General features: G+C 33.8%; 1 protein-coding gene across 6 annotated transcripts in view; it reads right to left on the reverse strand.

The window, feature by feature from the left end:
* CLEC16A (C-type lectin domain containing 16A) overlaps positions 1–26,037 on the reverse strand; it is a 217,043-nt gene that overhangs the window by 32,163 nt on the left and 158,843 nt on the right. For all 6 annotated transcript variants that reach the window (XM_051963155.1, XM_051963146.1, XM_051963162.1 and 3 more), the window contains exons 19-21: positions 23,503–23,654; positions 21,557–21,761; positions 18,712–18,879 (exon numbers count right to left, since the gene is read on the reverse strand). In XM_051963155.1, coding sequence (XP_051819115.1) covers positions 18,712–18,879; positions 21,557–21,761; positions 23,503–23,654 — 525 coding nt within the window. The remainder of the gene's footprint in view (positions 1–18,711; positions 18,880–21,556; positions 21,762–23,502; positions 23,655–26,037) is intronic.

The raw sequence follows: 26,037 nt of genomic DNA on the forward strand, positions 1-26,037 counted from the left end.
ATTTCATTTTCAAAATATGTCAGAATTATCTTTTTCTAAATACCGATATATCTCACATGGCAAAATCTTTTTCCTGACATGGTGAAAAAGCTTATTCCTTAAGGAAAATATTTTTCAGTATTTTAAGTGAATCTTGTTCACTTGATCGCTCAGTGTTAACTTCAATAATGGAAATGAAGAAATAAAAGATGAGAAAAACAAGTAACTTGTCCATGGACTATTTCTATCTGAAGCCCAACAAAAAAGATGAGAAAAATGAGATAATCATAATAATAACTGATATTTATGCAGTACAAAGTATTGCACAAATATGATTTCATTTGAATCTTCACAAAAAAAAAAAAAGGGTGACATGGGCCCTATAAATAACATTATTACCATTTTACAGAGGAAGAAACAACCTCCAATTAGTTGACTTGACCAAACAGCTAACTAGAAAATCTTTCACAATCCCAGTCTACCCCATTTTCCATCACACTGTGCTGCCTAATGACACTACAAACCAAGCTAACTGAAACATAATTAAATAGCATTTTTGGTTTTTTGAACATTCTTTGAATCTATCTTTACATTTCACTTCCTTGGGATACCTTTTTAGAATACAAAGCCATTTAAAGCAGAATCAGCAAGGATTCCTTATATTTATTTTCTCAATCTGATGGCTTTCAATGAGAATGATTTGGTATAGCTCTCATTGTTGTGTGTTTAGAAAAATATCTTTTAAGATACCCTATATTATTATTATCCAAGTCCAACAAATTCTGGGAAATTCACTAGCTGACAAGAGTTTTACCTATGCCTGTTTTTCAAATATCTAATTACAATTTTATAGGTGTTATAAAAATGTACAAACTTCAGGATTAAATGTGCATATATCAAAGAAGTTTCTAGAATATTCAAGCATCACTATTAGGATTATAGAGCTCTCTACTAAGTTGGTTAAAGACTACATACAATGCACATAGTCTAACAGTCACCATCAACATAAAAAAAATCTCCAACATGAATATTGAAATGTTGCTCTTTTAAGTGTAAGGAAGAAAACCCCACTCTTCAATTCCTATGTAATTATTCTTATCCTTATTATTCTTTTTTCCATCAGGAGTTTGTAGACAGTAGGGAAGATAAAACCTGTATAAAAATAATTGTAATATAAAGCAGAACAAATGTGATAGTTGCCTATAAGAACACTCAGAGGAAGGCAAATTAACTTGGGCTTTTTCTTTTCTTTTTCTTGTGCAATTTTTATGTAATTAAGAAGCTGCTCATAAAAGTCTTCAATATTTTTGTTTAGATGCCACGACATATTTCCTTTTTGAATTACAGAGAATTTCTTATTTGAATTTGAATGTGATGCTATGCACTCAGTAAATCAACAAACATTTACTGAACAAAGTCAGGGACCCCTCTCCCAGTTTCCTACTTAGATTCTGGCCAAATATATTTCAATTACTGCTCTTGAAAGCCCCATGCCTAAATTCTAAATTCTTTTTAGACATGGTCATCACTGACTAGCAGCAGATTTCAAATTCATAGTTTAAAAGTGCTGGTTTTTTATAGCACTTAAGCTTTTTTCACTGTAGGTAATTTTTTTTTTTTTTTTAAATTAAGAGTTCTGGCTAACAGCCAAACTGGATTTCAACCAGTACAAGAGCCAGCTGTTAATGAATCCCACCTACTGGGCAAAAGTCTAGGTCTAGGAAAGCTTTGACAACTACCTCCAGTTTTGAGCCAAGAGTATGGCTTTTTGCTACTTGATTTATGAGTTAGCATTCATAGCATTGCTCAGAAAATCATTTGCAGAGCCCTCAGCACATGAGAGATTTCAAATTTGGTTCTGACATGTAAGGAAGAAGTGCTCAGCTGGATCTAGGATATGAATCAAAGTTTCCTTGTGGCACAGGCCTAAAATTCCATTAGATTTCTTGGATCTTTGAGGATTGGCTCTGTGAATTTCTGAAGCAAATGTACTATCTATACAATTTGAGCTTTTAAAATGCAATATTCAGTGATATTATATAAAACAGTTAAACCTAGAAATGGAGTATTAATGTTTAATTAGTTTCTTTTAAGGTTTGCAAAATGTCTTCTTCACTGGGAATCTGTGGGAGTTCATAGTATAACTGGCAACAGTGACTCCATTACATTTGTCAGAAACATAAGCAAAGTAAACATCAAATTTAACATTTGTAAGTATTCTCTTTACTGCTCTTGATCTCTAGAATACTTAATCTTCAAAGCTTGACAACTTGGTTCAATTGGAGTCTAGAAAACTGTGATCTTTTCAATCTTTTCTCTCCTAAAATTAAGCACTCAACACAATCTTCTATGCCTAGAATTTTATAAGGATGTAAATATTTCCCTACCAAAGGACATTGTGAAAAATGTTAGTTGTATCTGTTTTTTAAATACATGAATATGTACTGAAATGTTTCTTCTCCCTTTGCTATTTTGGCCATGGGAAGAGAGAATGAGAAGATAAATGAGAGTTTACTAAAAACTTTGTTTATGTTTCATGAAAACTATAACATTAAGAATTGCGGGAGAGTTACACTAAGAATTAAACTGGAAATCTGGGGAGGGGAGAAACAACCTTTTGCATTATTCTAAACTTTTAAGAATTAATAAACATTAAATATTTTAATCATGATCTACTGTCACCAGCGAAAATATTGGTTTAAATGATATTATCCAAATATTTTGTTTCTGTTTGTGTGTGTGTATACACATACACAGTTTTGAACAATAGTTATTGTACACACACACACACACACACACACACACACACACACTATTCTATGGACTTCAGAGTTTTCCCAAAAATGTGAATGGAGTTCTTATCTTAGTTAAGAGAGACCTTCACAATTACCTAGTACAACTCCCTGCAAAGATAAAGAAATTGGCCCATATTGGATAAGTAGCTTGTCTAAAACCACACAGTTAAGGATCAGAATCAGGATTAGAATCCAGGCTCACTGATTACATCTTTTAACTATTTCCCCTCTATTGCCCCCTGAACTTGTGAATTTCTCTGTGAGAAAATTACAAGGCTAACATAATTCCCCTTCTAAAATATTAAGTTATTCATAAAAATATCACTAGAGAGCTGTTTCAAAATATACAAAAGGCCTTGCATTCTGGGAATTCACAATGTTTGAGACTAAGTAATGAAGCTACATGTTTAGAAATGTTTCAGGATGAATTGGAAAGCTGTCCATTCTGCTTCTTTACTTCCTTTTTTGTTCTTTCATTCAGAGTTCCAGGAAGACATGACACTTCTGAATCCTTATGCAAAGCATTGGCTTAAATTGAGTTCTCCTTTATCTCAAGACTTGAAGTGTAATTTTTGGCTCATATTTTTCCAGGTTCCACATGTAAAAAAATGCTTTATTTGAAAAGGGTTTTTGTAGAAGAGACATGGGGTGGTAAGGCAAGTAAAAAGAAACAAATGATGATGAGGGAATGGTGGGGGAAAAAAGGGCTTTCTTTACTTCATGGTTACCATATCAATAAAGAGAAAGCCTGCATCTGTTTAGATGGGTCATAATACAAGCGCTAACTTTATTTATGTAATTTTGTTCTATGTATTTGAGCCAAAACACTTTCATATAACTCATCTGCAGAGAACTCTGCAAACCTTAAAGTCCTAGGTAAATGAATTATTATATGATCCATCTTTTTCCATTGTTTGGGGCTATATTTTTATACGTTAACCTCTATTTTTCACTATGGACATAAAAAAATTATTAGAAAATAAGACAATCTATTATGCATGCTGAAAAGGTTTCTGAGTTAGGATACTTATTTAATGCATGTTCAAAATAATCTCAAAAATGGTATACTTATCAATTTTACAATCATACTTTTGGTTATAAAAGGACTTGGAAATAATTAATTTTAAGCTCTTTGGTCATTTTATAGATGTCAGAATGATGTGGAAGACAAAAAAAATGTCATTCATTCAAAATAATACTTATTTTGCTTAAAAGTTCTGATTTTTAAAAAAAACGATACCTCAACCTGTGAGAATTTTGTAATAAAGAAAAAATAAAGCCACAATTACTAGAAGTGAAATCAGATAGGAACTCTTGGTGCAGACCTGTGAAGTTCTGGGATGGTAGCTCTGATGGTAATGATAAAATACAGTTTGCAGCTAGGTCCATTAGAACCAAACCACTCTTTGCAATAAACATGGCTGCTACAGTTTTGACAGACTTAAAAATGACTAGGTTAACGTTGCACTTAGAATTATTGAACAGACGTGGCTGCAAATGTTCTAATTTGTTATATATACCGATATACTGAGTTTTCTGTAGTACCCACTGGCTTTAAACCTTTTTGTAAAATTGATTTTGCAATTGGTCTTTATTTTATTTTTTTAATTTTATTTTATTTAATAATAACTTTGTATTGACAGAATCCATGCCAAGATAATTTTTACACGACATTATCCCTTGCAATCACTTATGTTTCGTTTTTTTCCCCCCCCCCCCCCCCCCCCCCAGATGGCAATTTTGGAAATGAGGTCCTATATATGTTAAATATGTTGCAGTATATCCTAGATACAATACATATTTGCAGAACCGAACAGTTCTCCCGCTGCACAGGGAGAATTGGATTCAGAAGGTAAAAATAACTCGGGAAGAAAATCAAAAATGCAAATAGTTCACATTCATTTCCCAGTATTCCTTCTTTGGGTGTAGCTGTTTCTGTCCATCATTTCTCCAATAAAACTCAGTTAAGTCTCTTTGTCAGAGAAATCCACTTCCGTCAGAATACATCCTCATACAATATCGTTGTCGAAGTGTATAATGATCTCCTGGTTCTGCTCATCTCACTTAGCATCAGTCCATGTAAGTCTCTCCAAGCCTCTCTGTATTCATCCTGCTGGTCATTCCTTACAGAGCAATAATATTCCATAACATTCATATACCACAATTTACCCAGCCATTCTCCAATTGATGGGCATCCATTCATTTTCCAGTTTCTAGCCGCTACAAACAGGGCTGCTACAAACATTTTGGCACATACAGGTCCCCTTCCCTTTTTTAGTATCTCTTTGGGGTATAAGCCCAATAGAAACACTGCTGGATCAAAGGGTATGCACAGTTTGATAACTTTTTGGGCATAATTCCAGATCGCTCTCCAGAATGGCTGGATTCGTTCACAACTCCACCAACAATGCATCAGTGTCCCCGTTTTCCCGCATCCCCTCCAACATTCATCATTATTTTTTCCTGTCATCTTAGCCAATCTGACAGGTGTGTAGTGATATCTCAGAGTTGTCTTAATTTGCATTTCTCTGATCAATAGTGATTTGGAACACTTTCATATGAGTGGTAATAGTTTCAATTTCTTCATCTGAAAATTGTCTGTTCATATCCTTTGACCATTTATCAATTGGAGAATGGCTTGATTTTTTATAAATTTGAGTCAGTTCTCTATATATTTTGGAAATGAGGCCTTTATCAGAACCTTTAATTGTAAAGATGTTTTCCCAGTTTGTTACTTCCCTACTAATCTTGTTTGCATTCGTTCTGTTTGTACAAAGGCTTTTTAATTTGATATAATCAAAATTTTCTATTTTGTGATCGGTAATGGTCTCTAGTTCATCTTTGGTCACAAATTTCTTTCTCCTCCACAAGTCTGAGAGATAAACTATCCTATGTTCCTCTAATTTATTTATAATCTCGTTCTTTATGCCTAGGTCATGGACCCATTTTGATCTTATCTTGGTATGTGGTGTTAAGTGTGGGTCCTTGCCTAATTTCTGCCATACTAATTTCCAGTTATCCCAGCAGTTTTTATCAAATAATGAAATCTTATCCCAAAATTTAGAATCTTTGGGTTTGTCAAACACTAGATTGCTATAGTTGACTATTCTGTCTTGTGAACCTAACCTTTTCCACTGATCAACTAATCTATTTCTAAGCCAATACCAAATGGTTTTGGTGACTGCTGCTTTATAATATAATTTTAGATCAGGTACAGCTAGACCACCTTCATTTGTTTTTTTTTCATTAATTCCCTTGAGATTCTCGACTTTTTATTGTTCCATATGAATTTTGTTGTTATTTTTTCTAAATCATTAAAATATTTTCTTGGAAGTCTGATTGGTATAGCACTAAATAAATAGATTAGTTTAGGGAGTTGCAATTGGTCTTTAAAAAAAAAAAAAGAGTTTCTTTGCAGAGCTCTGAATCGAAAAACTGTTTCTTATTTTTCCTTTTCAGGAAAATTGTCCAAAGTGCCACTTATCCATTCCATTACCTAAGAGCTCTGAATTATTTTTAGAAAGAGTTTAGGGATAAAAGGAAGCAACACTTGCATAGACTAGTGAACATCTGCCTGCAACCTTCAAGTCAAGTAAGCTTGACTATTCTATTTAATACCACAAAATCTTTCCCCTCTTATTTAGTATTTTTAGTTTTGAGTATTTTAATATTTTTGCTACTTGTGAATTCTCATTAACCCTTTAATATCCCTGGCAAAACCTGTTTTCTTTTTCTTTTTCTAAATAGTATTTTATTGGGGTAGCTAAATGGCATAGTAGATAGAGCACCAGCTCTGAAATCAGACGGACCTAAGTTCAAATCTGACCTTAGATGCTTAATACTTCCTGGCTGTGTGACCCTGGGCAAGTCACTTAACCCCAATTGCCTCAGGAAAAAAATAGTATTTTATACACGCAAACAACATTCACCTCTGCAAAACCTTGTGTTCAAAATTCTTCTACCTCTCTTCCCACCTCCTCCCTTCCCAAGTGCAAGCAAATCGAACTAAATTAAATATGTGCAATTCTTCTAAATGTATTTCATGCTGCACAAGAAAAAAAATCAGATCAAAAGTAAAAAAAACCAAGCAAACAAACACCAACAACAAAGGTAAAAATACTATACTTTGATCCACACTCAGGCCACAGTTCTTTTTCTGGATGGCACTTTTTCTCACATATCTTTTGATACCACAATGCTTGTTTTCAACTAAGAAATATATTTATCTGCTTTTTTATTCCAACAAGTCCATTTGGTCATTATAAAAGGAGATTTTAAATTAAATTCTCTGTCACTGACTAACAGTGTGACCTCTATTTCAAACCAATGAATCTGTTTCCTAATTTGTAAAATGTTAATTCCAACAACTATCCAAAATTTTACAAGGTTTCAGTGAAGATTAAATGAGAAAATTTAGTGAAAGCATTATGAAAAATATAAAATATAACACAAAGATAGACAATAAAGAGGCTTTTTTTTTCTCCTTTCCCTTTTGATACTGCACCTATCTATCCCAAGTAGGAAAATGCAGTGGTCATTCAAAGACTCAACCTACTACTGATCAAAATAGGAGCTTTGGCCTACTTTCTTTCTAACACCCTTTCTTAGGGAATCTGTGGGTTCTCTGATCCTGGGGAGTTCACCATACCGATGAGTGAATTAATATGGACAATAGATTGGCTTAGGCTACTAATGAACTAATCGAGCTCAAGAGATCCATTATCTTCAGGATCCTGGGCAGTATTACAAATATCATGTTTGGCAAAGTCATCATATACAGTAGAATGTAATGATATCATAAAGAGTTTTGTTGATTTCAAGTTCAAACTCCAAGAAAAAGGGAATAATATGGGACAAGTTTTAGGGTGAATACTTTAAAAGAAACTGATTATTCAGATACTCCATTTATTGATGTAAATTCCACTAATTTTAAGACTATTTTATGGGTTGCTGTGGTCCCCAAAATTGAGTCACCTAATGAAGACTCATGTATTCTATCAAAGGCTCTCTCCAAACTTACCTAGGCTGAAATTAGATAAGATCAAAGACAGAATTTATTACATGACTTGTCCTTGAAGACCTTCTTGATTAGAAGGATCTGCAAGAAGTTGCTCTCTGCTTGACATATAATCTTTGAGAATCTAGGATCATATTCATATTACTATTAAATATCTATAACTGTACTAGAGATCTTGGAGGAAAACCAGAAGCAAAAATCCCAATTGTAAATTTTATTTTGAAGATGTTACACATTTTGTCTGTCCTATAAAACTATACCACAAGTTCTTACCACACTACTGTGCTCTGTCAGGAATGTTCCAAGATATAGTGAATGTCAAATGATAGATAGTTTCTGTTTTGGTTAATGAATCCTCTATTTATTCTGATCCTCATCCTTTGCCTACTTTTGCATTTGCTTCCCAAATTCACTTCAAAAAACAACAGCTTATTATTTGGACTAGCTATTAAATTGAAAAAATAACAACTGCTACTGTTTGAATCCCATTCTAAACAAGAGAAAAATGTCACATTTGGTAATAAATAGGCATGCCCATGAACATGAAGCAACATTTCTATAGCAATGTTTTTTTTCCTTTCATCCTTCTCTACCTAGGAAAATCTGGTTTAGGAAATAACCCCATTTCTACATGAACATTTCAAAAAGTGAAGGGTATGTATTTAAATAAATACTGTTACGATATATTGTAAAAATGTGTGTGTAGGGCATCCAAAATAGAGAAACTATGGCAGAAATATGCTCCCTTTTCCTAAGTTACTCCTAAGTCATAAATCTGCAAACTCCCTAACTCTATTCCCTTTCTTAGGCTAAAATACTATTGTTTAAGTACTGTTATGCTGTACAGTCTCTAATGGTCTGAAAAGTGATTGACAACTAGTTTAGATGCACTGTGATTATTTGGTTTATTTAGATTTATTCTAAAATGCATTCTGAATGATACCTCTGACATCATTCAATCAATTAGTTGTCATGCATCTACCATGAACATGACCCTATGTACATTTGGGAAGATGAACAATATAGCTACATTCAAGACTGTTAATTAGATTCAGAAAATGGATCAAATTCAGATGTTTCTATTTTGGTATGTTACAAAAACTTTTGTAAAGATTAGCCAGTTTCAGTAATCTATTATATAAATTTACTGTGATGAAGTGGCTTACACTGATTTTCTTTTTTTTTCCCTTTTTAAAACATTTTTAATTAAAACTTTATATTTTCATGCATAGATAATTTTCAACATTCACTCTTGTAAAACTTTGTGTTCTAATTTTTTTCTTGTGGCAAGTAATCCAATGTATTAAACATGTGCAATTCTTCTATATACATTTCCACAATTATCATGCTGCACAAGAAAAATCAGATCAAAAATGAAAAAAAATGAAAAAGAAAACAAAATGCAAGCCAACAACAACAAAAAGAGTCAAAATACTATGTTGTGATCCATACTCAGTTCCCACTATCCTCTGTCTGGATGTGGATGGCTCTCTTCATCACAAGTCCATTGGAACTGGCCTGAATGATTTCACTGTTGAAAAGAGCCATGTCCATCAGAGCCGATCATCACATAATCTTCCTTGTTGCCATATACAATGATCTCCTTGTTCTGCTCATTTCACTTAGCATCGGTTCATGTGAGTCTCTCCAGGCCTCTCTGAAATCATCCTGCTGGTCATTTCTTGCAGGACAATAATATTCCCTAACATTCATATACCATAATTACCTTCATGGTTGAAAAGCGCCACATCTATCAGAATTGATCATCACATAATCTTGCTGTTGCCATGTATAATGATCTCCTGGTTCTGTTCATTTCACTTTGCAACACAGGCTTCTCTGAAATCATCTTGCTGATCATTTCTTACAGAAAAATAATATTCCATAACATTCATAAATGATAACTTATTCAGCCATTCTCCAATTGATGGGCATCCATTCGGATTCCAGTTTCTTGCCACTACAAAGAAAGCTGCCACAAACATTTTTGCACTTGTGGGTCCTTTTCCCTCCTCTGTGATCTCTTTGGGATGCAGACGCAGTAGAAACACTGCTGGATCAAAGGGTATACACATTTTGATAGCCCTTTGGGCATAGTTCCAAATTGCTTTCCAAAATGGGTGAATCAGTTCACAACTCCATAAAGAGTGTAGTAATTATACTGATTTTCAAATCAGTGAATAGGCTAATTCTTTAGAAGAGTTGTTTTTATGAGTAGAAGCTCATCAACTTAATATGTATAGCCAGTCATTTTATTTTGTGAAGTGATCTTTTTTTAGCTATGAAAACCACTAGAACTAAGTACCAAAATAAACCAAATTTAGAATTTTCAAATTACTATTTAATGATATTAAACAAAGGTTTTAAAAAAATGAAGCATATTCAATTACATTGCTCTAATATATTAGTATTAACAATAATATATTTTTAGTGAGGGCAAATAGGTCTTTTGTATCACTAATGAATAGTTTGATTTACAAAACAAATTATCTTTATCTTGTCCTTTTGACATTTCTATTTTGTGCTATTTTAAAATACATATAATTAGTATGGTAATATGTATGTAATTTATAAATAAATAAATAAAGACATATCGGGGGCACATATTAAAACTCTTTTGTTAATGGAACTTTCAATTTAAAAAAGTTGGAGACTATTGCTTTATGATTGGGATTTCCAAAAACGAGGCAGAAGGGTTCAGGAAGATCCCAATCTGAAAATGGAAAAATGATTTAATTTCATCTTCCCCACAAAAATGCCTTTCTCCAACACAGTGAACACCTAACCTTCATTTATTAAAAACAACATCTCCCCACTTCACCCCATTTCACTGCTATACAAACTAAAAAATTTCCCTTTTTTGGGGGTGTCAGCCCTTCAAGGCAGTTACATAATCTAGTACCCACAGCACTAGCTGTTTGGGTACCACAGAAAAAAATTATGATCCCCTCCTGCTCTTTACCTAGGGAAGCTATCTACTTCCCTATTCCTAAATCACACTGTGATTGTGGCAGATCCTTTTGGATGGGCAATGAACTTAGGGGCTATGAATGCTCTTACTAAGACCCCTGACCCTTTTCTGTTAGTTTTGGGTGAAACAGAGTGAATTAGTTACATAGGCATGTATACAATGCTTCTTATTACATTGTCTTTTCTCACTGTGGTAAGTATAACATCTATTAATTTCTTTGAAAATGGTAGTACTCTTATCATACACTAAATATGGTCTAAAAAGACTTCAATATATTTTTTAGAGAAGCAAGTTTTTCTCTAAAATGGCAATGAAATTGCCTCCAACACCTAACACTTAAACTGCTGACAGAATTTCCCAGCTATCTAATGGATAAAAGTCCTGCATATCAGTGGTTTAAGGTCCACAGCCTTAGAAGAACTCCCACTGCCTGTTAATCAGTGTATTTTTCTGATGGTGCACATCACTATAACAAGTTTGGAGGTGAGGGGACCCGAATCCAACTGAACCAACATTACACCAGGACAGTTAGTGGCACAATGGATAGAGCATAAGGCCTGGAGATGGGAAGACCTGAGTTCAAATCTGACCTCCCTACCTACTAATATGTGTGACCCTGGGCAAAGCATTTAATTGCCTTGGTTTCCTCAACTATAAAATGGAGATAATAACTTAACTTTCAGGATTGTGAGGATCAAATGAGAAAATAACTATCAAGTGCTCAGCACTGTGTCTGGCACATAGCAACTGCAACATAAACATCAGCCATTGTTATCTTTTTCAGTGGTGTTACTGAATAAACTTCCTTTCATTAAAAGTGTATTGTATCATGCCATTTACTTCCAGTTCCAGGCCTACACAAATAGAAAGGCCTGAGTTGGGCTTTACCTAGAACACACCTAAATTCACTCCATTAAAGAACTTGCTATTTCTGTCCTTGACAAAGACATCCAGGTTCAACTCACTCTCAATAGCCCCAACTTTCATCCAACCTATATAACCATGCAGGTGCCCTCCTTCCATGCCTTTCTCTTCTCTATTCTCATCACTACCACTGTGATTCAGGCCTTGACTACTGGAATGATTTCTCCTTTGGACTCCCTACCCTAAGACTCCATTCCAATCCATCCTGTCCACAGTTTGCCAAGTACATAGTCTGGGGAAGTGGGGCCCTTTCCAAGTTCATGAACTCCAGTGGTTCCCTATTACACTGAAGACCAAACATAGCATCTTTTGCTTGGTTTCTGAACTACTTTATAACATAGTACCCTCTTACTTTTTCCTCTTCTCCCTACACATCATATAGAATTCAGCAACAGTGGCCTTCTTACTAATCCTCTGGTCAGTCAGTAGTAAATACACTATCATCTTTATATGTTTCCTCTACTGCTCAGCTGCCCAAAATACCTCTTTGCAGTTTTTCTTTTCTACAGACCTATTAAATACTTCAAGTCAGATGCTGACAGCCTATTTATTTTGCTTTGATAAAGATTACACGTAAGAAAAATTAGATACTCCATATTCTCAAGAGACATAAATGTTTATTCAAAAACAGAGAAGGCCCATGACACAACTTAAGACTGTATTAGGAAGAAGACACAGTTACAGCTCCAAACTATACATAAAAGGAGCTGTTACGAAATTTGTGAGACTTGGCTATGATCAGCAACTGGGTTCTGAATTAAGAACTTTAAGCTCGTCAGTTAGCCACAATGAGTGACATTTAACGTAAAGTATGCTGCCTGTCACTCTTTTAAAACAACTGTTAATGCTTTCAGTGAACATTAATTTAACAGAAACAGTTACTAAAAATGGCTATTTTTATAGGAATTATATGGTTCTAGAAACCTATGGCATGATATGCTTCTCAAGTTTATGATACTCCCTCCAAGAAAGTACCCCAAACACATAAGCAATCCATAAGTTACATCAGGTAATTAATTACTTCCACCCTTTCCCTCCCCCAATTTAGTTGAATATACATAAATGAATCAATAAGCATTTATAAACTACTAAGATAAAAATGAAACAAGTTTGCGCTCAAAAAAATTACGTACTGTTAGATCAGGGAATAAAACTTGTACCAACACATGTATGTGTGTGTCTGTGCAAGCACAAAAAGACATATTTACAAAGTAATAGTGCAGTTTTAAGCTTTAATAGCTTAAATATGGAACTATGCCTCAAAAGCTATTAAACTGTACAGACCCTTTGATCCAGCAATACCACTAAAGCTCTATGTCCCAAAGAGATCAAAGAGGAAAAGGATCCATAGATACAAAACTATTTATAGCAGCTCTTATTGTGATGGCAAAGAATAACAAACTAAGGGATGCACAATAATTGAGGAAAAGTTGATGTGACAGAATTCTTCTGTGCTAATGATGAATGGGATGCTTTCAGAGAAATCTAGGAAGAACTGTAGAAACTGATGCAAATTGCCGTGAGCAGAACTAGGAGAACAATTTATACAACAACAATGCTGTAAAGATGCAAAACTTTGAAAGGCTGAAAATTTTATCAACATGATAACCAACTATAATTCCAGAAGACTCAAAATGAAATATATTACTTTCAGTTAAAGAGGTGGACACAGTTTGATTGAAAAGGGTGTGAGGTAGCATATACACATGTTATATGTAAAGAGTATACACATACATAAAAAATACATAAAAATTACATATTTTAATATCTAAAATATTCAACATGCATACATTTTATAGACACATGTGTATATATATTCAAATATACACAAATACATATATATGTATAGGAATTTTTTACTTGACTAGGCATGTTTGTAACAGGTTTTGTTTTTCTTTCTTTCTCAATGAAAGGTGAGAGGAAAGAATGTGAATTTGGAAACATGACAAAAATTAATAAAAAATAAAAATCAACAAAAAATCTTAAAGTCAGTACAATAAATAAAGTATATTTTTGGGGGGTGGGTGGGTGGTAGTGGTGCTGGGAAACGATCTAGCAGCAAAGGCAGCAGAGAGATCAGGAAATGCTTCATATGGAAAGTAGCACTCCAGAAAAGTTTTAAAGGAAACGAGGGATTCCATTAGGTGTTTGGAGGACGGAGTGGGGAGAGGGGAGAGATAGTGCTATTCAGGAATGGAGGATGGCCAGTGTTGAAAGAAAAATAATATCATAAGGTTGGTATACTGAAACAGATTTTCTCAATATAAATAGCCCCAAGGAAGCATAGGCATTTTGAATTAACTTTTAGTTTCTATGTAAGCAAAGAACAAATTTTAACTCTGGTTCCCTACTTGATTAAGAGAGAGGCAACTTTTCAAAGTAACTTACTTCTTAGAGGTTTTTGCTCTGAGGGAATCTAATTCATTCATTTTTATATAAGAGACTGTCAATTTTAGTTATTTGGGCCCATTAACTTCTTAGAGACATCTGTAAATTATGTCTAAACTCAGTATGTGGTATAGGATCTTTGTTTCTAGCATTTAAATATGGGTATATTAAATTTCTAAATTTTTGCCTTTCTTAAGAGTTTTAATTTAACCACAACATGTGCATTATGTTCAAATTCATACTAGCCTAACAGGACAAGAAAATAAAGCAAAAAAATCTAGATTCTACATGGTTAATTATCTAATTATCCCCCATCAAAATTCTGGCTCAGTTGCTTCTCAAAAGAAATATATAAGGTGTATTTTAGATAAAGAATGATTCTTATCATAGTAGGGAGGAGATAAAAATGATAGAAGATAATTGTAATACTTATACTTTATAATAACAGTAACATATATATTCAATGTCATCTTTCTTGTAAATTATTCGGAGAGCAGCAAAAAATATCTCAAGTTGCCATAATGGATTTTTTTTTTCTTATTAGTATGGAATTAAGCAATTATATTCCTATGAGGAAATCTGGATGTGGAATGTCTACTAGGGAATAAACAACTAGTTGAAACAATTAAAATGCGATGTCAGCAACAGATTTCAGTTTGAAAATCTATTTCTTGCTTTTTTAATGCAAATTATCTGCCCACCATCTAGCTCCCACATGTTATTTGTTCTGTGGAGTTTCTACTCAAACTTCTGAAATAACATGAATTAAGCTTTGAGTAGTGAAATTAAAGCCTATTCAGCAAACTTTTCCTTATCTCAGCCTTTAGCACAGAGAGTGGGACACAGCAGAAGCTTAAATACTTGTTGACTCCCTAGGTCTTTCCATAAACTATTCATAGCCAAGAAGTTTATTACCTTAATTTTGCTGCTCAGAGGTCTAATGACCTAAGTAATAAAAAAAATACTCAAAATCATGATTATTTTTTCCCAGATTTCTCTTGTTAATCACTGTGGATTAAACCAGTGGTCAAATGTGGAAAATCTCAGCTTTCCTGGGTATTTCAACAAATGACAGTTAAGACACTTAAAATTTGGCTTACATGCTTTTAAAGGATTGCTATAGTCACCAATTGTGGGCTTGTTCAGTTTTTGTTATGTAGACTATTACTAAGACTCAATAATCCTACTCTGGTCTTTGGGTAATAATCAATTTGGATAATAATCAATATCCTGAGTCAAGAGGGCTGTACTTGTAACTGGGGAGGTAACATTTTCTTCATTGTACCTATGTACCTCTTTCCAGGAGGATTGGAAAAGAGCTGACAAAAAGGAATGAAAATAGAAAACCCACATCACCAGTGTGCAAAATCTAATTGTTAGGCGTCTTTCAGAAACTCCTAACACAGGAGGAGATGTAGTCAAGAACCTATGTATCCAATGGAGAGCAGAAGAGGAAGAGAGGAAAGACATCCTAGTGGAGCCATAACTGGTATTGCTGTGGGCCTAGGGCGCTTTACAAATATTGATCTCATTTTATCTTCACAATTATGGGAGGTAGGTGCTATTATTCTTATTTTACAGATGAGGAAATTGAGGCAAAGAAATGAAATACTTTCTCTGGAAGAGTCTGAGCCTGATAAGGTCTTAACTCTAGGTCTAGAGCTTTATGCACTATGTACCACATAGGTGCTGAAAAGGCAGGCAAAAGAAAGAAGTAAGCTGGCTTATTTCTCTCCATGGGCTGATGATCTCAACACTAGTGAAAATCTAAGCAGGGCAAAAGAGATAACTAATAAGCCATCATAAAGCACTCTGCAAATGGGGAAGGCAAAGCATCTAGATGAAAATAAAATTATGCACATTTTCCTCAAGCTAAAAGAAGTTTCAATAGATTAAAAGTAATTTACAAAATCTCTTTGACATTTTCCTTCTTCCTGTGCCATGTTACATGCTAAGGAAAGCTAAACTTTTCTAAGCCATGCTGTGCCAAACTATTTAAAACATATCTATATAGATGAGAATTCATTTTCATTTATTATGGATCAAAACAATACTCCAGACTTTTGAATGGTAATAAAAGAGAAAACACTGATATTGCTATTTGATGCTTGAGAAAGATATATAATCATAAATGACATGGCTCATGATAGGGTCAGTACTAGATGCTTCCTTATTATCAGCCTATAAAAGATACTGGGGGAAGAGGAGGGGGAATTTTAGGGGAACAGAGAAAGGATAATTAAAATATTAAAATTTAATTTAAAAATAATAATAGCTTTTTATTTTTCACAATAAAACACAATGATAGTTTTCAACATCCACCTTGCAAAACCTTGTGTTCTAAATTTTTCTCCCTCCCTTTTCTTCCTTAGATAGCAAGTAAGCCAATGTAGGTTAGACATGAGGAATTCTTCTAAACATATTTCTACATGTATCACCCTGGGCAAGAAAAATCAGATCAAAAGAGGAAAAAAAAATGAGAAAACAAAAAACAAGCAAACAACCAACTACCACCACCAACAAAGGTAAAAATGCTATGTTGTGATCCACATTCAGTTTCTGTAGTCCTCTCTGGATGTGGATGAGTCTCTCCGCTACAAATCTATTAGAGTTGCCTTGGATTATCTCATGGTTAAAAAAAAACATGTCTAGCACAGTTGATCATTATGTAATCTTATTGCTTGGTTTCCTTGGTAATGTTTCCTTGGTAATGCTCACTTCACTTAGCATCAGTTCATGTCTCTCCAGGCCTCTCTGAAATCAACCTGCTCATCATTTCTTACAGAACAATAATTTTTCATGAATATTCATATACCATAACTTACTCAGCCATTCTTCAATTGATGGGCATTCACTCAGTTCCTTGCCTCTACAAAAAGAGCTACAACAAACATTTTTGCACATGTGTGTCCTTTTCCCTTTTTTATGATCTCTTTGGGATCAAAGGGTTAGTACATTTTGATAGCCCTTTGGGCATAGTTCCAAATTGCTCAAGGTTGGATCAGTTCACAACTTTACAAATAATGTATTAGTGACCCGGTTTTCCCATATTTCTTCCAACATTTATCATTGTCTTTTCCTATCATCTCAGCCAATCTGAGAGGTGTGTAGTGATATTTCAGAGTTGTCTTAATTTGCATTTCTCTAATCAATAGTGATTTAGAGCATTTTTTTCCCACATGACTAGAAATGGCTTTAATTTCTTCATCTGAAAATTGTCCATTTATATTCTTTGACCACTTATCAATGGAAAATGCCTTAGATTCTTATAAATGAGTCAATTCTCTATATATTTTAGAAATGATATCTTTATCAGAAATACTGGATATAAAAATTTTAGGAAGGATAATTTTCAAAAAGTACAGATAAATATTTAAACATCTTAGCAAATAATGTTTCAGAACAGATTTTGACATTATAATAGAAGGATATTCTAATTTAAGTTCTAAATACATAAAGAAATTGATTTGAATTTAGTTCTAACTCCAAATCAAATATTCTCTTTTCACTATACCTGGGAGTTTGGCTTGTTTTTATAAAATTTATAATAAAGAGAAAAGTACTTTGTCTAGGAATACAATGTACTTATGGGCTTATTTTAAGTAAAAATGTTGAAATAGTAGGTTACAGAGCCATTCTTTTATTACTGAAGTAATCTATGCTACTTTCTCAAGTAAAGCCTTCTAAACACCTACCCACCCATATATGCACACACACATACTCACTTATTCACAGAACCTGAGAGTTTAAAGGGACCTCCAAGGTTATTCAGTCAGTCCAATCTATAAATTGTCAAGAATAGTTAGTCATCTACAAGCCCAACATCTTGATTCACTTGGATTCAGAACCTCCAAGGAAGAGGACTCTTGTACTGTAAGCCAGACCATTCCACTTGAGAAATGTTAAGTTTTTTCTTCAGTCAAGCAAGCTTAAAGTTGTCCCTCTACAAATTCCACTTACTGCTCGTAGTTCAGTCCTCTAGGATACAGCAAAATAAGTTTCATCACTGTCCTACATAAAAGGCTTCCACACTCATGAAGACTGTAATCATAATCAAGCCTCAACATCCACCTTAAATATCTCCTAACTAATGCATTTTGCTGAAAATGGGAAAAGATTTTCAGAGATGGAATGAAATAAAAGGCACAACATTGATAGTAGAACATTTTTCTTAAGTATCTCTTCTTCAACTGGATTAGACCACTGACCACACACACACACACACACACACACTATCTCTTTGTAGTCATTTTTGCACTAAGACAGAAATTACTCTATCACAACTTTATTAATACTAATTTAAGTATTTCCAAGAAACGAACAAAAAATCTCTTGAGCTTAATTCTAATAAGTTTTTCTACATATCTCAGAAATGCTCTGGGAAACTAAACTAAAAATAAAGCCAAGATTTATTTTTGTGCCTTTAGTTTAACCTGGCATCATACCTTCATGGATTTTTAAAGAAAGAACACTGCAAAGCCAGCAATAGTTTTGAGCTGAACAATTTAATGAAGATGAAAATCTGTAGCCTAGAGCTGTGGCGGGGAAATGTTAGATGGAAGGGAGTATGGGGAAGAAGGTTCCACGCTTCAAAAAGACGATGTACAACTCAAACATGGGTTGTAGCTTAGGCTTACCTGGTACCTTGTCAACAGATGCGAAAACAGAACGCTGCACAGTTGGATCACTGCTGCCACGGCGAGATTGTTCATAGAATCGGAAAGGCAGGTGCTGGTTTGAAGCTGTAGCAGTAAGGGCAAACCCCATGACTTCTGTTGAAGGTTGGATTGGAAGGTCTAGTAGTGCTAGATTTAAATAATATGGTATTTGGTTAATAAAACCACAGATGATGAAGATTCAAGACTTTGTGTTAAGCTCATGCAGCCATAATACTAATACTTGATCATAGTTAAGGTAGAGCATCTACCAAGGCATATACTATTCATTTTGATATATTACACATACTTCCAACTAACAAAGTCTAAAATAATAATAATTCAAATTTTAATAATACTTTAAAGTCCATAAGCCACTTTCCTTACTTTAACCTTATGAGATAGATAGTACAAGTGTTAACAGGATCATTTACCAAAGACAAAAACAAAACAAAAAGCCCTTGAGGCATAAAGAAATTAAATGAATTGCCCAGGTAATACACAACTAATAAATGGTGACTGTGACTCTAAGATCAGTTGACTTTCCACTATAAAATGCTACAGAATGCTATTAATGAATGGTTCAGTGGCCGAAAATCTGGAGGTCTGGATGCTAGTCCAGATTCTTCTTGGACTTACTGCTATCTCCTTTTCTTGACTTATCAAGATTTTTTTTTGTGCCTTTAGTTTAACCTGGCATCATACCTTCATAGATTTTTAAAGAAAGAACACTGCAAAGCCAGCAATAGTTTTGAGCTGAACAATTTAATGAAGATGAAAATCTGTAGCCTAGAGCTGTGGCGGGGAAATGTTAGATGGAAGGGAGTATGGGGAAGAAGGTTTCACGCTTCAATAAGACGATGTACAACAAGGTTTATTTCCCAAGGTTCAGGTGCTTTTTTTTTTTTCCATTTCAGACCACGTATTCAGCCCTCAAATTATATATGACAAAGATGCTAATCTCCACTTCTATAAATAAATCTTACTGTAAATCAAAGTTGTTAGAATTTTAAAAATCAACTTTTAAAATATCCTATGATATAAGTTCTAACAGCCACTTTATAGCATAATTCCCAATTTTAAAATGAAATATTTTTACAGTTGAGCCAGCTGTAAGAAATTATTTTAAAGAGAAGAAAATTCTCCTAGAATAAATCTTACAAGAAAGGACTGAATGATTTGATTCATTTTTTGCATTATAAAATGCTTCTGTAATGATTTTGAAAGCCAAGTTTTTGTAAAATGGAAAATAAGATGACAGAAGCTCTCAACAGAATAGAAGATTAATAAAATAAATGAGGATGAGTGAACCCTAGTAAATAACTAAATTCAAGAATATACATAAATTAGACCCTAAAAAGTTTTTTTTTTTAATTTTCAGGGAATTAATTAAGCATTGCCAGATAGACTTACAACAGCCAAACAACTGTACTGCAAAATTCATTTGTTCTTGAAATGAAAGATGATTGGACGACTTGAAAAAGATAGAAGTTAGGAGCCTACTTCAAAGACTTTTGCTAAAATCTATACAGTGGTTATTTAACCAGGAATCACCAAATATCCTAATTATTTAAAAATTTATTTTATTAAAAAAGAAAGAATAGAAAAACAAACCAGAAAAAAAAAAAAGAAAAACAAAACAGAACAGAACATTGTAAAGGACCCAGCAGAACATCAGAAAGGATTCAAAATATATAATAAATTACAAGTTCAAGAAAGGAAATACAATAGTAGAAGAAATTATATTCATGAGGTTATTCTTTTGTTCTCTGCTGTGTACTTTTCACTTTATTCTTTTTTCCCCTTTTATCCTCTCCATCTTCCCCAACAGGCTAGAGTTGAACACAGATATATGTTATAGATCTATATAGATAAATACATTGCCACCCACACCCACACCCACACCCACAAACTCCTGTGCACAACCCACTACACACACACACACACACACACACACACACACACACACACACGTATACATATATACACAGAGAGAACAACATCCATACAAAACGACATATACTCAAGATACACACATGCATTTACCTATATATAAATATGTATATAAAACAATCTAAAAAATGTTAGTATGACTGACATAAAATGTAGATTTCTCTCCTGATTGAATTAAATGTCCAATTTTTCAAAAACTTTTTTTTAACACAAAAACGTATTTTCTTTACAGAATGTTAGAAATGAGCCTATTTCTCAAATTCTCTCAATTCCCCTACAATGATATACTCCTTTATATACTCCTATATATAGCTTCTGATGCTTATTAAGCAGAATGATCTAGGTCAAGTCTCTGAGATAATCCTGAATTCGAGACTAACTCTGAATTTAGCTAATCTACACTCTTTTTAAAAGAGAACTTTATAGAGAGAGGCAATATCCCCAACCCAAAATTTCTTTCAGTGTTAGTAGGTCAGGGCAGATAAGTAATTGGATAAATTGATTTTGATAAGGAGGCTACTTCCTCTATTCTATCCAGATAACAAATAATTTTTAGCTAATCATTTATAAGCCAAGCACCCCAATTGCTCATCTTGTGCTTAAGAAGAGAAGAAATGTTAGTTTCTCTTCCACATCTCAGGAAGGGCATCTATGGCAAGAGATTTACTGGAAATTCTGATTATCATCTTTTCCTTCTTTAAATAAGCAGAAAGAAAAAATTTGTTACTAACTTGGATTTGCTATCTTATTAAAAAATATACTATCTTCACTGATAGCTGATCAATAGTTTCAATATATCATGGTTCTTTTCTGTGTTAGGAGAGGGAAGTCATTCCATTACCAAAAGTAGTAAGAAAAATTTTGATCTACTTACCAGCTATACGTTGCATCTTCATACGTCGAGCCTGGATACGACCTTTTGCTAAACGCTGTTTTGCAATAATACAGCGGATATGATCAGAAAATACAAATGTGGCTTGGAGAATGGGGAAAGGTTTAGAATGCGGGCTAGAAGCAGGCTTGTGAATGATAATGTTCAGAGCTCTACTATCTTCTTCTACTCCAGTTACCTGCATATCCTGCAGAAATAAGTAATTCAATTTATTCACGACATGGTAGCATCTCAAAGGGCCCTAATATTAGCCCAATCTACTCTTACGAAAAAATTCTGAGAAATGTCAAAAACACAAATGCTTACTCCATTAGTAAAAGATGAATTACCTTTCCAAGTCTATAAGATGTTAGTGAGCAAAGCCAGAGAAAGGACTTCTGGATACTACATACAATCAGATGGAATAGAATAACTAAAAAAGACTAGTTCTTCTTAACAGGTTATAGTACACAATTTATAGAACATAATATTGCGTGACCTTTCTTATAAAATATTGTATAGCATACCATATTATAGGTCTATTCTGTCCCACAATTCCCATCCCTCAATTAAAAGAAGGACAAAATCCTTTCAATTGACTTTCAACTGGTTGACTGACTGATACAGCAAACAAGTCTGAAGAAAGAGAAAGCAAGAGAAACTAACCTGAAAAGATTTCCTTTACTTTCATAGGAAGTGGAAATTTTAGAGCAAGAAGAAGCCTTAGAGACCATTCAGTTCAAACACCCCACCCCCTTTTTTTTTTTGACACACAAGAAAACAGAAGCTTAGAGAGGCAGGAGAGGATTTTCCTTAAATCACAAAAGCAAAGATTTGAACCCAGGATGGCTGGGCTCTTTCTACAGAAAGATAGTACCTCCTTTCAGAAAACAAGGCTCGCAAGTAGAGAGGTGGTAAAAAGTATATAGAGCTTCACATTTTACAAAGTATTTTTCTCACATCTCTGATAGATTGGTAATATAAACATGTTGTTATCATTAAAGAGATGAGTTAAATGAAGCTCAAGGAGGTCAAAGAACTTGCATCTCTAAAGTCACAAAACTGGTATCAGGTTGAATCCTGATCCCAAATTCAGCATGATTTTTACTCCTGGAACAAGGTTATGTCCAACAGGACTTCACTGATCTAAATCAAAGGCTATGCCACATAAAAGTGGAATGTGACATTTTAGAAAACCTGATGATTTTGAAGGCAAGGGTGGCAGATTATACTCTAGACCTGGTATTTAAAACATGTCTCAATCAACAAATAAAAATTTGGTATAAACTGTAATGTCTATAAAATGCTGGGAAAACCTTAAAGTGCTAGATAGATGTCAGCAAAATAGATATATATACAATCTTTTAACAAAAAACTGTTTCAAAGTTTCTTTAATTCTGAGAAATCATAGATAATGAATTAAAGTTCATGACTTATCATAGACTGTATAACCTATTCAAATATTCTGAAACTTATTTATTAAGAATGATGAATAATTCTGTATACTTGTGAAATCTGGAAAATGGAGAAAAAGTAGGTTAGAAGAATGAATGAAACTAAAAACAAAGATGATATTTTACTGTAAAATTTCTGTCATTTTTGGAAGAAAAAATATTTCATTTGGAAAAGACTTAGGTTTGATACTGATCTTCAAATATTTAAGTGCTACTGTGTGTGATAATTTATTTTTTGTAACTCCAGAGCACAAAACTAGAATCATTGGGTATAAGTTAAAAGGTTTTAACTAACAACTAACACTCTTTGAAGTACAAGAATCGTTTTCTAAGTTATTAAGAACAGTGAATGTATTCCAACAAAAACTACAATGATGTTCTAAGAGGCATTTCCATATTAACTGGGAGATTAAATTAGATCACCTTTGAGATCCCTCCTAATCCTGAAAGTCACAAGATACATAAGAATATTTTCAGAACTTTCTGACATCTTACCTGTAAGAGACCTGCAAATTTGACTACTCCCCACCCTAGTCTTGCAACATCTGGCTCCACCAGACTCATCTGATAAATATCCACAGCTAGAAAGCGTTGAACGAGACCTCCATCTTTTGTAATCACTGTACAAGCAATTAAGTCACTATTATCTGAAAAGAATGAGAAATAGAGATCAAAATGATATACTCTACAATCAGCCCATTACAGCTTGGATTGTACAACACAATTCATATTTGAATGAATGTCTTACTTTTTAGTTTCATAAAACAGCTCTTTTTAAAGCATAATCTTTTTCTGGCAGAAAAACACAAATGAGAGGAGAGATTTAAGTATCTAGCTATCCATCTAACAATCTGACACACATGTATGAACACTTTTAGTTAGTTAATATATGTTCCAAGTACTTCTTTAATTTATCTTGTTTATTTCAGATAGCCTTGAAATGTCTTTATTTATACAGTATTACTAATTTCATTGCAATGGTATCCTTTGGGGAACAAAAGAAACATGAAGAGGAAAGAAACTCAGCTTTCTTCCATTTCCATTGTCATAAAATGAGTCAATCTGAATGCTTTTATTGTGGGAAAACATAGTCATATAATATCAGTTCCTGTGGCATTTGACTGTATTGGCCCTAACCTCCCTGATTTCTGAACATGGTTAGTTTCTGAATGTTGGGCTATGGAAGCTATTAAAAAAAAAAAGGGGGGGGGGGGAAACACTCAAAAAATGTGGCTGAGTGTGATGTTCTCTTCTTTTGTATAATATGATGGTTCTCTGTGAGCAGGTTTCTTGGGGAGGTTTTCTGGAGGCAGCCTTAGTTTTGGTTCAAAGTAATAATCACCCCAAACGCAGCCAGGGATTTTAGTACAGTCTTTTATTGTCTCTTCCAAAACAGCCTGGTTAATTTTCTTAGAGACCTCTCTCTCTGCTTGGTTCCAAGAGCTCTTGCAACTTGTCCTTTGTTGCCCCCAGCTCCCCCTGTATCTTGGTTCTACTCCTCCAAACCCTTCGTTCTGCCCAACTGTAGTCTCTAGCTTGTCAATCTTCCGAACTGACTGACTCCAGGAGCTCTTTATATATGTTCTTTTAAAGGTGTGAACCCATTGTGGATTTCTGACTTGTGAATCTTCCAAGCTTATGAACTCTAATGTGTGAGCTAATGTGTGAATTCTCAAAGGTGTAAACTCAAGCATTGTTTCTATCAACTCTAATGAGTTAACACCTTGTTTCAAGTTCTGGCCCATAACAGCTGAGGAGTCAAAGTTCTATAAGTACAAAGGCACAAATTCATGAGAAAACCAAAAAGGAGCCACTCGTTAAGAAAATAGGAAGTTAAGTCAATGATGGACCTTTCTCTTTTTTGGAAATCTTGAGGGCACTTTGTATTTGATGAACTTAATCACTGAATCATGCTTTTCTCTCTGGTTTAAAAATAGGATAATTTCCTTACTGAAAATTTAAGACGTACTGGCTTCAAGTTATAGAACCCAAATCATTTAACAGTTCATTTCAATTTGACTGATCAATAATCTGAGGTCATTCAGTTATTAGCTACTCCCCTTTCCTGATGTTTATCTTCAAAACTGGATTATATAAAATGTGTAGGCAATTCTTCAGCTATGTTCCTCTGCTCAGAAGGGAACTTAAGTTCAAGAAAAATGCATTACAGAGGCAGATAACAAATAATACGAAATGTCACTTCTAACAACAATTTTGAGTTAATAAAAAAAGAAGCACCCATAAATGGCTCAATGATAAATATGAAAAGAGATATCATGGGTATAAATACCTGATTGGAAAAAAAACCTATTCAGAGATACAATAAAAAATAAAGGGTGGAAAATAGGAAAAAAAGGGAAACACAATGTTCAGTCATTTTCTAAGAATGTACATGTAGATTACCAAGTAAAAAGGCTTTCAGTATCCCTTTACCTACTAATATTTTGTTGGTAGCCTTACACTAGGAGGTGAATAGTTTCTTAGGATCCTAGGTAACCACCCTAGACCAAAGTCACACTTCTAAGATACACCTACCTATCCACACACACATCCAGATGCCCATATCTAATGCAACTCAATCTATAATAATAATTATACCTTAACAAAATATATCAATATTTTGGATACTAATATTATTTATACTTCTGATCTTAGCATTTGTGTCTTCAAATACATTTAAGATTTTTGCCTCGTACTATCTATACAGCCCTGTTGAATTAAAGTTCTTTGAAATCAAATATCTAAGGGCATATTTACTTTTCTTGAACACTAATGCAGCTTGCAGTTTAAATGTGTAATACTGAATGTAGATATTCAATTACAACTACAAAGGCTTTCAGACATATGTTGTTAATCAGAGGTCAGAAAATAGCAGTATATCAAATTCTTCGTACTAAGCAAGATTCACTTTGAATTCTCAATATTTAAGGACTCAAAGTAAAGCATAACAGCTAATAGGGAATCTTGATTACTTCTATGAGCATAAAGACAGATCATTCATTTTCTTTGGCAATTAGCATAGTAGCATTT

This window comes from Antechinus flavipes, chromosome 1 (genome assembly GCF_016432865.1).
Source record: "Antechinus flavipes isolate AdamAnt ecotype Samford, QLD, Australia chromosome 1, AdamAnt_v2, whole genome shotgun sequence".
NCBI classification, from domain to species: Eukaryota; Metazoa; Chordata; class Mammalia; order Dasyuromorphia; family Dasyuridae; genus Antechinus; species Antechinus flavipes.